This window comes from Dunckerocampus dactyliophorus, chromosome 16, assembly GCF_027744805.1.
Source record: "Dunckerocampus dactyliophorus isolate RoL2022-P2 chromosome 16, RoL_Ddac_1.1, whole genome shotgun sequence".
Classification (NCBI taxonomy): domain Eukaryota; kingdom Metazoa; phylum Chordata; class Actinopteri; order Syngnathiformes; family Syngnathidae; genus Dunckerocampus; species Dunckerocampus dactyliophorus.
Window position 1 is genome coordinate 14459094 of NC_072834.1, and position 12770 is coordinate 14471863.

At 45.8% G+C, this 12770-nt stretch overlaps 2 protein-coding genes across 2 annotated transcripts in view; one reads left to right on the forward strand and one right to left on the reverse strand.

Moving 5' to 3' along the window:
* The window catches only part of fryb (furry homolog b (Drosophila)), a 31471-nt gene extending 23020 nt beyond the window's left edge, over nt 1–8451 (forward strand). Inside the window, 15 exon segments of the mRNA XM_054754938.1 lie at nt 43–228; nt 314–478; nt 595–669; nt 760–930; nt 1443–1637; nt 1714–1851; nt 2585–2799; nt 2884–3088; nt 4728–4877; nt 4958–5056; nt 5750–5833; nt 6078–6095; nt 6245–6355; nt 6435–6670; nt 6750–8451. Of these exon segments, the coding sequence (XP_054610913.1) occupies nt 43–228; nt 314–478; nt 595–669; nt 760–930; nt 1443–1637; nt 1714–1851; nt 2585–2799; nt 2884–3088; nt 4728–4877; nt 4958–5056; nt 5750–5833; nt 6078–6095; nt 6245–6355; nt 6435–6670; nt 6750–7008 (2307 nt within the window). The 3' untranslated portion in view covers nt 7009–8451.
* Nucleotides 8452–10054: 1603 nt separating this feature from the next.
* zar1l (zygote arrest 1-like) lies at nt 10055–12684 on the reverse strand. The gene is made up of 4 exons (XM_054754939.1): nt 11892–12684; nt 10497–10589; nt 10358–10432; nt 10055–10273 (listed from the first exon to the last, which is right to left on the reverse strand). Exons 1-4 carry the CDS (start codon nt 12498–12500, stop codon nt 10130–10132), a joined length of 921 nt encoding a protein of 306 aa, XP_054610914.1. The 5' UTR covers nt 12501–12684; the 3' UTR covers nt 10055–10129.
* Between the last annotated feature and the right edge of the window lie 86 nt (nt 12685–12770).

The window sequence follows — 12770 nt, forward strand, 5'->3', positions numbered from 1 at the left end:
TTGGTGTGCATTAAAGTCTGTGTTTGTCATTTGACTCCACAGACGGTGCACTGGAAGGATGCCTTGAACATCTTGAAGCTGGTGGTGTCACGTTCGGCCAGCCTGGTGCATCCGGCATACGGCCACGCCCAGGGTGATCTTTCCAACCTGGAGGTCAGCAGAGTGTGGGACGGCTCAGCCAAGGCTCTACCTGGAAAAACCCTGGACTTCACCTTTGACATCTCAGAGGTGAGGGAAGAACACTTTTGACCCCGCCACTGCCTTGGACTCAACCAGACAGCAGACCTACATCGTCATTCCTCTTTTAAAACAGACCCCAGTGATTGGGCGGCGGTTCGACGGTCTCCAGGGTTCTGGCATTCGAGAGGGGAAAGCCCGAGCAATGGCCGTGACGCGCAGCACCTCATCCACCTCATCTGGATCCAACTCTAACACCATCTTGGTTCCTGTCAGCTGGAGGCGCCCGCAGTCATCCCAGGTAGTGCTGCATGCTAATGCAAGGCCATTTCAGGCAAAGGAGGCTAAAGCTAAAACATCTCTGAGACTGCTTGTCACTGATACACTAATGCTGTCATGTCGTCATCCTTCCTGTAGAAGCGGACCAGAGAGAAGCTGGTGAACGTTCTGTCCCTGTGCGGACAAGAAGTTGGACTTACCAAGAATCCGTCTGTAAGCTGCCTCCCTCTTGTGGACTGAACAATACAATGGTCAGTGAAGAGATGAAGGTGGTTTTACTTTTTTTATTCTTCCTGCCTCCAGGTCATCTTCTCATCCTGTGGCGACCTGGACATGATGGAGGTGCGTGAGAGTGGCGTGTCATCGGAGGAGGGCGGAACCAGAGAGGACACTCTGGACGACACCGCTAGTGAGCAACAGTTCCGGGTTTTCCGAGACTTTGACTTCCTGGATGTGGAGCTGGAGGATGGAGAGGTGAGGGGGGGGATTGTTAACCTTTACCACTCCTAGTAGTGAATCTTAACCGTTTGGCCTAGTGAAGGTCACCACATCAATTTGTCTGTTTTTAAATGCATTAGAGATGTCTCTGTCTGTGGTGGAGCTCTCTCTCTGTCTAACTGTGTGTCTCTCTCTCTTCCCCGTGCTGCCCAGGAGCTCCAGGTAAGTTCTCTCACATTCAGCATTTACATGAGCTTCTCTCAGCGCTCTGGTGGTGTTGCTGGCTCCTTTGACAATATGCGCCATGTTGCTTGGTGGTAGAACAGCGTGTTGGCATCATGAACAGAGGACTCTTAAGTCCGTGTGAGTCAAAAGAGTGAATGCAACCCGCCTGTTGGACGTCGTGTTCCGCCATAAATAACCGCTTTTCATTCGGCGCTCATTAATGTGACACATTTCGTTACTGTGATCTTAAGATTCACTGCCATCAACGCCCCCCCTGCCCTCTCCACCCCTCCGGCCGCTGTCTTTGTGTGTGTTTCGTCCAGGGCGAGACCATGGACAGCTTTAACTGGGGTGTGCGGCGAAGATCCCTGGACAGCACCGAGCTGGGCGACCTGCTGGAGGAAAGCCAGCACTCGGGCAGCACACCGAGTCTGGGACACGAAGATCCACACGACTCAGAGGAGTCCTCTGAGGAAGAGGAGTCTTCCACCAGTCAGAGCCTGTCGCACTCACAGTTGGTGTGTACGACTCACACAATAAGAAGCATAAAGGTATTGGGACACAGTGCTTGAGCAACTCGTTTTCATGTTCCAGACAAATCCGTCTCCATCAGATGAGACCAACCACACTGACTCTCTGTCTACATCTTACGACACGTCTGCTGACCCTCAGTCTTTTAGTGCCACCACTCCAGGTCAAGGGGAGCTGCACGACCACCTCAGCGGCCTCCATGTGAGAAATTAGACAATTCTATATAATTCTGTATATACTGTAGTAGGAGTGTAACAAAGGTGTACAGAATTCCCACAGGGTGTCCTTTAAAAGTGAAAGACAGGAAGCTTTTCTTGCATCATGCATTTACTCAGAAATCAAATCAAGTATTTCATCAAGTATTCACCATGGGAGTGGAGATCCAGACATGCAGGGCATCTCCACAAGCCCAGGGAGTGTGCAGAGCCGTGCAGTGGCTGGAGTCATGACTAGCCATAGTGCTAAGAACATACCTGTCAGCATTTGCATTTGAAAATAAGGGAAATTTTCAGGTAAATAAATTCCTTCACTTTCCTAAAAAGAAGCCTTGTAAATAATGATATACTATATTGTATTGATGCTTTTATTATATAGTTTTCTGGGTTGTATTGAAATAAATATAAAATGATCTAAAATGTAATGGCACAGTGAATCACAAACAGGACTTCAATGCCTCAGTGATTCACTGTGCCATTTTTATATTGTGTGCTGCTTTTATCTGTTTTTTCACTGGACAGTGTCCTTGGGTTTTTTTGAAAGGCGCTATTAAATAAAATTTATTATTATTATTATTATTTTGTACCCTGGGTGTACCGAAAATGAACTGAATCGTGACCTTAAAATAGGGGTACGTACCGAACTTTGAGGATGCTGTACCATTAGACCCCTAATATATATTTATATAGAGCATTCACCATGCGTGTATGCTGGGCAGGCGAGGGCATGTGGAGATGACGAGGACACGCAGGCTCAGGATGATGAGCTGTCACTGAGCGCCAATGAGCTCCCTCCTGGCTCAGACTGCGGCGAGAGCTTCACTCTGGAGTTGCCGGGGCAGCCTCAGGGTCGGATGCCCCGTCTGGAGCACAGGCTGGACCGCAACTACTGCCAACCTCCTTTGGACTTCCTAGACCCAAACAGTCTGCCCAGGTGAAGATGCCTCAGTGGAAAGTGCGTGCACACATTTGGGATAATGAACATTTTAACACTTCTTTGTCATTGCCATGGCGACAGTTTACGTGATGACGTCGATGATCTGGAGGACCTTGGCTTCCCGCCGCCGCCGTCCCCATTTTTTTCCGCCATCTTGGCAGCGTTCCAGCCGGCGGTGTGTGACGACGCTGAGGAGGCGTGGCGGTGTCATATCAACCAGCTTGTGACGGACTCTGATGGCTCCTGTGCCGTCTACACGTTCCAAGTCTTCTCGTCCCTCTTCAGGGTAAATTTCCCCTCTTGCATGTGGATGTGGCATACAGTGCATGTGGCAAGAAATACTTCAATACTGAATATAGCAAAATTTGTTCTGGAACAAAAATCACTCCATCCCCTCTATTGTTCTCTGGTTTTACCATATCTAACTTATTGTGTGGCGATATGGGGAAATAACTACTAATAATAATAAGTACACTACACTCACTAACTGAGCTACAAAAAAGTTCAGTTAGGATAATCCGTAATGCCGCTTGTTGAGAATATACCAACCCTTTAGTCCTAAAATCACAATTATTTCACAATCACATTTGCTGCTTTGGTAAATCTTCAAACAGCTAAAATGATGCATAAAGCAAACAATAACCTGCTACCCAAAAACGTGATACAATTCTTCTCAACAAGAGAGGATAAATATGACCTAAGGGAAAAATTAAACTTAAAACATTTAGATGCTCGAACGACACTAAAAACCTTGAGCATATTTCACATTGTCTGTACTCACTCAACAACGAACTGTGTTTCTGTAAACTATTTAAACTTTTCAGCACTAATTATATATTTATTAGGGCAGTAAAAAATGATGCATTAACGGCGGTAACTAATTTATTTCATTAATTACGTAAAAAAATGTTTGTGGAATTAACGCATGCGCACCAGAGCAAGCACGCCTCTCTATTATGACGGCAGATGGAATGGTGGAGGGTCACACAGTCACACAGAGTCTGACGCTCTTTTATAACTTCATTCTGACCTGAACACATCAACAGCAGTACAATTCCAACACCATATAACGGTATCTCCAACTCACACGTCTCTAGCCCGTTCACCCTGGGAACGACACTTCCTCATTCTCATTACAAGAACGTGAGATGCATTCAGGGACACTCTGAACATTGCAAAAACGTCCGTGTAAAAAAACAGGAAAAACATAAAAGAAAAATATTGACTATTCTTTGTTACTCCTAATTCGATTTACAATTTGCTACATTTAAGTATGCTGGAAAAATCACTGAAAACAGTAAATTTACCTTAAATTACGTGATGTCTCTAAACGCAACCCCTCATTGCTCATAATAACATGGTTTTTCAGTGTGACTCAAATGTTCTGCTACTATAAAAGAGACTAGTGTTAGACATACATTTTTAGACTTGTGTGGTATCTTTTAGCTTGATTGACATATTCAGTTCATTTGGAGCTGTTAATACATACAAATATATATAATCCTGTCCTGTCATTTATCTTTCTCTTCATTAAATACAGTAAAAATGGGCATATTTCAGACATAGTTTTTAGTTGTGATTAATTAATTTTAAAACTGTGATTAATCTTATTAAATGTTTTAATCATTTGACAGCCCTAATATTTATTATTATTTAACACCTATTGTAACACATTATCATTGCTAAATGGTACATGTTAAATACAGGAAGTGCACGAACAAATGTATTAGCAATAGATGTGGAACGGAAAGGGGGTAAGATTAAATGAGCTTTGCTACTTCCTACTCCTTTTTGGACATGTGGAAGTGTGAATTGTGACATGTGATGTGTTACAATTTAACCTGTATGCATGTTCAAAATAAAAATTCAACCATTGCCAGTCCCATTACTTTACAGTCCCACTATTACTTGTCCACCTTTTCCAGAACATCCAGGGTAAATTCTGCACCCTGACAACTGATGTGGCCTCCTACCTTGGGGAAGGCCTCAGGGGCATCGGCTCAAAGTTCCTCAGGTCCTCACAGATGCTCACCACGTGCTCAGACTGCCCTACCATCTACATTGATGCAGACACTGTGAGTTCTGTTTACTTATGAGTGACACTGGTACCCGGCAAGTCCATGCGGACATCTGACGCCACCTGTCCTCGTTTTAGATCATGTCTTACGGCCTCCTGGAGAAGATGAAGTTTAGTGCACTGGAGCTGCAAGAATATCTGGACACCTACAACACCCGAGAGGAGGCGGCTGTCACGGTAACGCAAACACAGAGACGAACATTCATGCTAAAGTTTTGCATTCTAACACTGATAAATATGAATGCCAGTTTTTTAGATCAAAAGAAAACATGGTGAGTAGAACAGCAATGATGTCATGGTGTCATCAGAAGTACATAGCAGATACAGTGGAACCTGTTAAGTCCACACCCCTCAAACTGACTGGCTTACTGATGTCAACATAACCGAAGTTGAAAGCGAAACGAACCATAGCTGGCACATTTACTTGTGACTTTGTCCAGAGACAGAAAGAGAATGAGTGATAATAAAGTATTTTTTAACCTATGGTAGTTTGTTGACTTGTAGAATTTAGGTTAATACTGTCATGCTTTTATTTTGAAGCTTACTTCTACACAGTCACATTTTATTGCTGTGTAATTTGACAGTCATGTTGCCATTTTTTTGTAGCAACGACCCTACTGGCTCTCATAAGCAGTCAACTTTGACTTAAGCGGGCACTTTTTAGCAATAAGAAGAGCACGGTGGACAGAGACTTGAGGACATAAGCAAGATCAGCTTAAGCGAGTTGCACTGGACTAAGCATCTAATCAAATGGTTCTACAGTCACCCCTATGCTGCTCTCAGCCACTTGGGGGCATGTTTGTTCGGTATCTGAGGATTGCTATGATATGCTCTGATAATTCAGTGTTGTTTCTTGTCATTTACGTTCAGTGGCTGCGGAACTGTAAGGACACATTTCCCAGGTGCCCCGGCGACAGCGTGGTCACCTGCCAGCCAGGAGACTCAGAGGAGAAGGTAGGCTTCATGGACACATGCACTTCCTGTTCCTGTTTCCTGTAGCAGCTCCTGTGTGGTTTGCAGTCTTTGCTTGTTTGAATGACTTTAAGAGCTCATGTCGGGTCTTGAAACCAAGTTGGACTAATTTGATGCTAGCTTGACTTTTGAGGCGTTGCCGTCTGCTTTGCGCATGTGTTTGACTGACGCTGTTCTCTTCCTCTCACCTCGCTCTGGCGCCCTAACACGCTCTCTCGCTGTCTAGCAAATGGAGTCTCTTGCAGTAAGTTCTCCTCCAAGTTCTCTGGTGGTCAAATATAGTGCTTAATTGTGCATGCAACCGTGATGTCGCTTTTTGAGGTTGTGTTCAATGTCCCATTATGTCACCATGGGCGTGGCTCCTGACTGACCCTCTTTCTCACTGTGTGGCAGCAACTGGAGCTCTGTCAGAGGCTCTACAAGCTACACTTCCAGCTGCTCCTCCTCTTCCAGTCCTACTGCTCGCTCATTGGCCAGGTTCACGCCATCAGCTCTGTACCAGAGGTCAGCCTCGTCATGTGACATTCATCAGCGTGTCAGTAGGAAAAGTTGACATGTATGTATTGCATTGCATGCGTCTTAGCTACTCAACATGTCTCGGGAGCTGACCGAGTTGAGGAGCAGCCTGCAGGCAGCAGAGGCGGCAGTGGCCAGCGACCTGGAACACAAACACCTGGCCCACACTCATGCCCACGCCGCCCAGCTCGCTGCCATGGTCGTTCCCAGCTTCCCGTCCTCAGAAGCGGCGGTGAAGGCCGTACTGGAGTGCCTCAGGAACCACGAGTTCACCAAAGCTGTCCGCTACATTCAAGAGTGCAGGTAAGCAACCAGGATGTTCTTAGTTTCAATGAATATTTGAAGAACGCAGGTTCTAAATTGTCTTTTGTGTCTCTTTCAGGCAGCGGTGGCCCCACGGCGTGTTTGGCGGTGGCTCTGAGAATGAAGTACAGACGCTGCTCAACGTCTACTTCCGCCACCAAACGCTAGGCCAGACTGGCACCATTGCTCTGGTGGGGTCCCGCCAGGACCTCAGTCTGATATGCTCCAAGCTGCTGGAGCTCAATGGGGAGATCCGCGACATGATCCGCCGCGCTCAGGGCTACCGTGTCGTCACCACCTACCTCCCCGACTCCAGCGCCTCCGGGACGAGCCTCTGACAACAGCACCTCAGGAGCCCTCCGACCTCCCCGCCATTGCTGACTCCACCCCTGCCTCTGGAGACAGGTCGCTCCAAGGAGGCTTCTCACACTTGGCTGTGACCTCCTCCATCTTGTCTCCTGCCCTGCCTTATTCCCGCCTCCTGCCGAATCCTTTTCTAAACCTTCCTCTTCCTTCATTATCTTTTGCGTCTGATTTCCTCGCCCCGGCTGAGCTGTTCTCATCATCAAGGTGCCATTTTGATGCCATCACCATGCATCATCCCTGCAGAGGACGTTTACCACGCAGCTCGCCATTGACGCGTTCACACGGTGACAAAAGTGACGCGCTGCCAACTGTAGCGTCAGAACCAAATCTGCTCACTTTCTCCCAAAGTCCGCCCTCTACCCATCAGGGCTCACACCTCCCATACGCCCCCCACTCACCCCCGCACCACGGTGGCGTCATCACCCATGGCCCCGCCCCATCCTCACGCCTTCCGCCCCCGCCCCCTCCCTATCCCACCGGCTCAAGAGACGGCTCAACGTGGGGCTGCTGCTGCTCCCTAAGGGGTGCCACCACACCCCTGTCTCGCTACCTGGGCAAGGTGGGGCACGCCGCACTCCCACTCCTGACAGCAGGGGGGCTCCTGAATGCTGAACCCTCGGACGTCCAGACCTGAGAAGATTTGAAATCAACTACTGCTGATCCGATTGCACTAATGGACCTAAAAGAGAAAATGTTACTTTACTGTGAGAGACAAATGCTGGATTTAACTTATTACGTCTGCCATGACAGGACGTCCTTTGTGCAATGTGTGACTCACCGGAACGCTCGACCTGACTGAAAGACAAAAAGCGAGCACACGAGTTGTCTTTGTGTTGCCAGAGATCATGGGTAGTCGCTAGAACTCTCTCGTCTCTCTTGTAGCACCTTCCAGTGTCCCCACACTGTCACGCCACCTGCTGCCGCTAGCGCGGCACGTTTGTCTGTTTGTTGACACACAACCACTGTAGCAAATTGTGTGTATGTGAAGGGAAATGCTGACATTCAGCACTCAAAAAAACAAAAACTACTGATCGCCTCCCACCCTCACCTTTATCACGACAGTCATGTGACCTGCATGCATCCTCAGTGTCCTGTAGGGAGTGTTGCAAATATTTATTATGAAATCGTTTTATCTGAAAGATATTGTTTGGATGATGTGCTGAAGTAGCTTCAAGCTCATGCGGGTATGTTTTGTTTCTGTTTTGTGTGTGGGAAGAATGTGTGTGTGTGTGTGTGTGTGTGTGTGTGTGTGTGTGTGTGTGTGTGTGTGTGCATGCCAAACAAGAAATTGCACATTTTTAAAAAAGCTTTTTAGATGAAAAGTTTCCACCTTGTAAATACTTTTACAGCCTTTGTGACATTGTTTTGAGTTCTGTCCAAGTTGGTGTCAAAGTAAAACTTTAGTCCAAACTTTATTTCATGCTTCCTTTATGTCAACCTTAAATCAGGGGTGTCCAAAGCGAGGACCACATGGAGAAAAATTAAGGGATATGAGGGGCCACTTTGACACCTTTTGTATATTATAGATGCTACAAGCAATCCAATGTAGTAGAGATGCTCAATACAGGCTTGTTTGCCGATATCCGATATTGTCCAGCACTTCAATACCGGTATGGGCAGCAGCTCCTCCCTCAAACTAATATTGTGTAATGAACACTTGATGCTTCTTTTACTGTCATGCCAATGGATGCATTTCACAAACACTGTGTAAAATAAGACAAATACTGCAAAGCAAGTTATAGAAAAAGTGAGAAAACGCGTATGACTAGAGTAATTCTTAGTATTGAAGAAGCCTTGCTCCCCACTCGCATAGCCAGCGCTTTGTCATGTTCTGCGTGACAGGTTAGACTTGAGTTTTGGTTTTCCTTAGTTTTCACATTGCTTCCTGTTTTGTGCTCTTATTTTGGTTTTCTTTTCTGTTTGGCGTGATGTGCAGCTGCTTTGCAGTCGCTGGAAAGTGCGAGTTTCTCCAGCAGGTGATTTAATTGAGCTCCTGGAAAGAAAACCTGCAATGTCTCAGCCCTCCGTGGCATGAGTTTGACACCGCTGGGGTAGTGGTACTATTTTGGAGTAATCTGTTTACCTAAACTGCTCAAAAAAATAAAGGGAACACTAACATAACACATCCTAGATGTGAAATACTAATTACTTTGTTCTTCAGTTGAATGTGCTGACAAAATCACACAAAAATGTATATTTATTGGGGGTGTCTTGCGGTCCACCTGTTGTCTATTGCATTTGCACAGCAGCATGTGAAACTGTCAATCTGTGTTGCTTCATAAGTGGACAGATTGATTTCACAAAAGTGTGATTGACTTACATTGTGTTTGTGTTCCCTTTTATTTTTTTGTGCAGTGTATTTAAGTGGAGTCGCTTTACACGCAAAGCTTTAGTCACTGCAAATTTACAATCCAAAGGCCAAACAAATAATTTGACCACGGGCATACTAGGCTTGTTGCTCTGTGGAGCACATCACATCGCATTCCAATATCGGCAGAAAAACCTATACCAATAATCAAATCTCATGCTGTCGTCAGTCAGCCCTATAATGTAGGTCAACATATGCTAAGCGTAAACAACTGAACGTATTAGCTTTTTGTGTGACGGATTAGTGTAATATCAACTATATCGCAATAATTACATTTTATAATTTGGCCAATTAAAAAAAAACAAACAAGTTGGACAATGAAAACAGTCACCAAGCCACACTTTGGACACCTCTGCTTTGAACCAAGAATGTTCCATACATGCAGTGGCCACAAAAAAAAAAAAATTATGAAGTCACTAGCCTTTTGGCTTCATGAAAACCAGGTTATTATACAGTAACATCACATTCAGCTCTTGTATTGTTATACCCAATGAAGTGGCAAGTGAGTGTAGTGTGAAGCAGATATGCTTTGTTGGTATAAAGGTGACTGATGTCATGTGACACTGTCCACACTGAATATCTTCCATGTCCACATTTGAGATGCAGTTATGTTTATTTCACAAACTTTATTTCCTACAAAAAGTTTTCTATTTAAGCACCAGGACTGATGCAGGAAGAATCTCTGGCACATGGATGGTGGCCGTCATCCAGCCCTTTAAGCACATTCAGACGATGTACTTGAAGCTGTAGGTGACATCGCAGGAGAGCTTCATGCCTCTGCAGCGGCAGCACAGGTCCTGGCGGTGAGGCCTCCGCATGTTGATGTGCCTCTGCTTCTTCTCACAGGTGCAGCACGTCTGAGAGCAGCCCTGAAGAGGAGGAAGAGGAGAGCTTCACAGCAGGAAGTAGCCACCACCACCTTGCATGCTGTCGTCCATCTACAGAGCAGTCACCTTGCAGATGATGGACTCCACTCTGTAGGGGTTGAAGCCCACCTGACACTTCCGGCAGAGCTGCTTGTAGTACACCTGCAGACGTGCACGGGACTTAAGCGCCCACGTGGAAGGTACTTCAAAATGGAAGCCGCGTTACCTTATTGGTTCCTGAGATGCACCAAACATAAGCACTCTCCCACCGGATGTTACACTTCTTGCAGTGGAAGAAGCCATACCTCTGCTCCAGGAACTACATAGATTTAGGAATATTGATCAGTTCATTCACCACAAAGTCACCTACCTACAGTCTAAAATACAAACTCTTGTTTTTGCTCCCATTTTTCATGAGCTGAACTCAAAGATGTAAAAAAAAAAAAAACTAAAAATGGCTAACCTCTGTCAAATGCTGTTCACAAATCTAAATCTGTTAGGGACCGTCCATAATGCATAATCCATCCACCTCACAGGTGAGGCATACAAAGATGCTGATTACGCAGGTGTGCCTAAGGCTGGCCACAATAAAAGGCCACTCCAAAAATGTGCTTCCAGTCAGTCCTTATCTCGTGTCAGTATCACCATTTTCTTCAATGACCTTATACAGCGGAACCTGTTAGTGTACACAGCGTTAGCATGTTTTTCAGTTTACGTAAAATAAATTGACAAAATTGCCTTGTTTGCGTATAGTGTCCTGTTCGCGTACAATATGACTTGTGTCTTACACTGCAGGAGTCCAACTGTGTTTTTCTTTTTTAATCACAAAGTATACTTGTTAGCATCCATAGCTTGCTAACAAAATGGCAACCAGAAGTCAGCTATGTCACTTATGGTTTTGCATGCATGAAACTCTGAATGCATACTGTATAATTGACAAACGAAAGGGATAAATGAAGATTCAAGGTTACATTGTCAGTTGTTTTTTTTTTTAAATCCAATAGTGTGTCTCACCTTTATCAAAATGCTTTCAACTTTCTTTTGGCTCCATTTTGGGTTATTCAGGTGAGAAAATTGAATTCCAAGAAATAACTCATGGCAAAACAGGAAGGTGGTGGTGAAGAGGAAGGCCACATCGTGTCTGTGGGAAGAATCACCTCAATGAAGGTAAACGTAACCTTAACTTCCATTCATCATTTATATACACATTTGGAATTGTTTTCTGTGTGTAAAACTAAAAATGTGTTCTATTAAGATTTTTGGCTTTCTGTAACAGATTAAATTGGATTTACATTATTTCTTGTGGGAAAAAATGATTCGGTTAGCATCCGTCGGACCTTAATGACGATAACCAAGGTTCCACTGTACAGATTCAGAGCATCCCGGCCTTTTGTGGCCAACCTAAGGCACACCTGTGTAATAATCATGCCGTCTAATCAACATGTATGAATGCTCACTAACAAATTGACAGATTTGTAAACAATATTTGAGAGAGATAGGCCTTTGGTACATAAAGTTGTACATCTTTGAGTTCAGCTAAACAAACAAAAAACAAAAAAAAGGCAGCATGCCCCCAGGCCACACTTTTTGACACCCCCGTTTGAAGTACTTTAATCCGAACCTGAAAGTTGGGGCCCCTGTAGGGTTCATGGACAGCAGCATTGTCCTCTTCAGTGTCCTGACACCCATCATCCTCCTCCTCCTCCACCTCCACCTCCACCTCCTCTCCCGCCTCCTCTTCCGCCTCCTGGTGTTTCTGCTCCCCCTCATCTCTGTGCTTGGCAGGGAACCTGTGCTCGAACACCGGGGAGTAGATGGACACAGGCCTGGTGAAGCGAAGGTTGCTCACCTGTGCTGGTGGTGTGCATGGCGCCTTCCCCTCCTCCCAGAGTACTTCTGGGTACTTGGCCAGCCCTGCCTGATCGCGCTCCCCTGGACAGCAGAGCAGCGTCTTGGGGCCCAGCGAGCACTGCACAGTTTTGTCCACCTTGGCGTTGACCTGCACACCGCACTCCCTGGTGTTGGTCCTCCTGCCAGGAGGGGCTGGCGAGGGGATGGTGACCTGTGCCAGGAGGGCTTTGCACAGCTCTAGGTAGTTGAGGCTGTGCGGGGTCACAAAGCGGGCCTCTCCCTTGGCCCAAACACCTCTCTGGCCCGGCGGTGGAGGAGGGGTGCACACCAGGTTGCTGCACACATTGTAGGGCGGGAAGGTGGACAGGAAGCCCTCCATCCTGGAGCCATGAAACCTGAGCCACTTGTTCCCTGTTTGGTTTATAGCTCACCTGATTGGACAGGATGAGGTTCTTGCAGTGTTGCACCTCTAATTACCTGATTGGTAACAGGAGCGTCCTTTATACGCTTTACCACACGACCTATAGATAGACGTTCTCAGGCATATTTTACACAAAAAAAATTAAAATAGTTTACAATAAAAAGTGGTCTTGAATATTTACAAAAAATTTCTGTAAGGTTAACTGAGTATTTTTTTTTCTGTGCATAA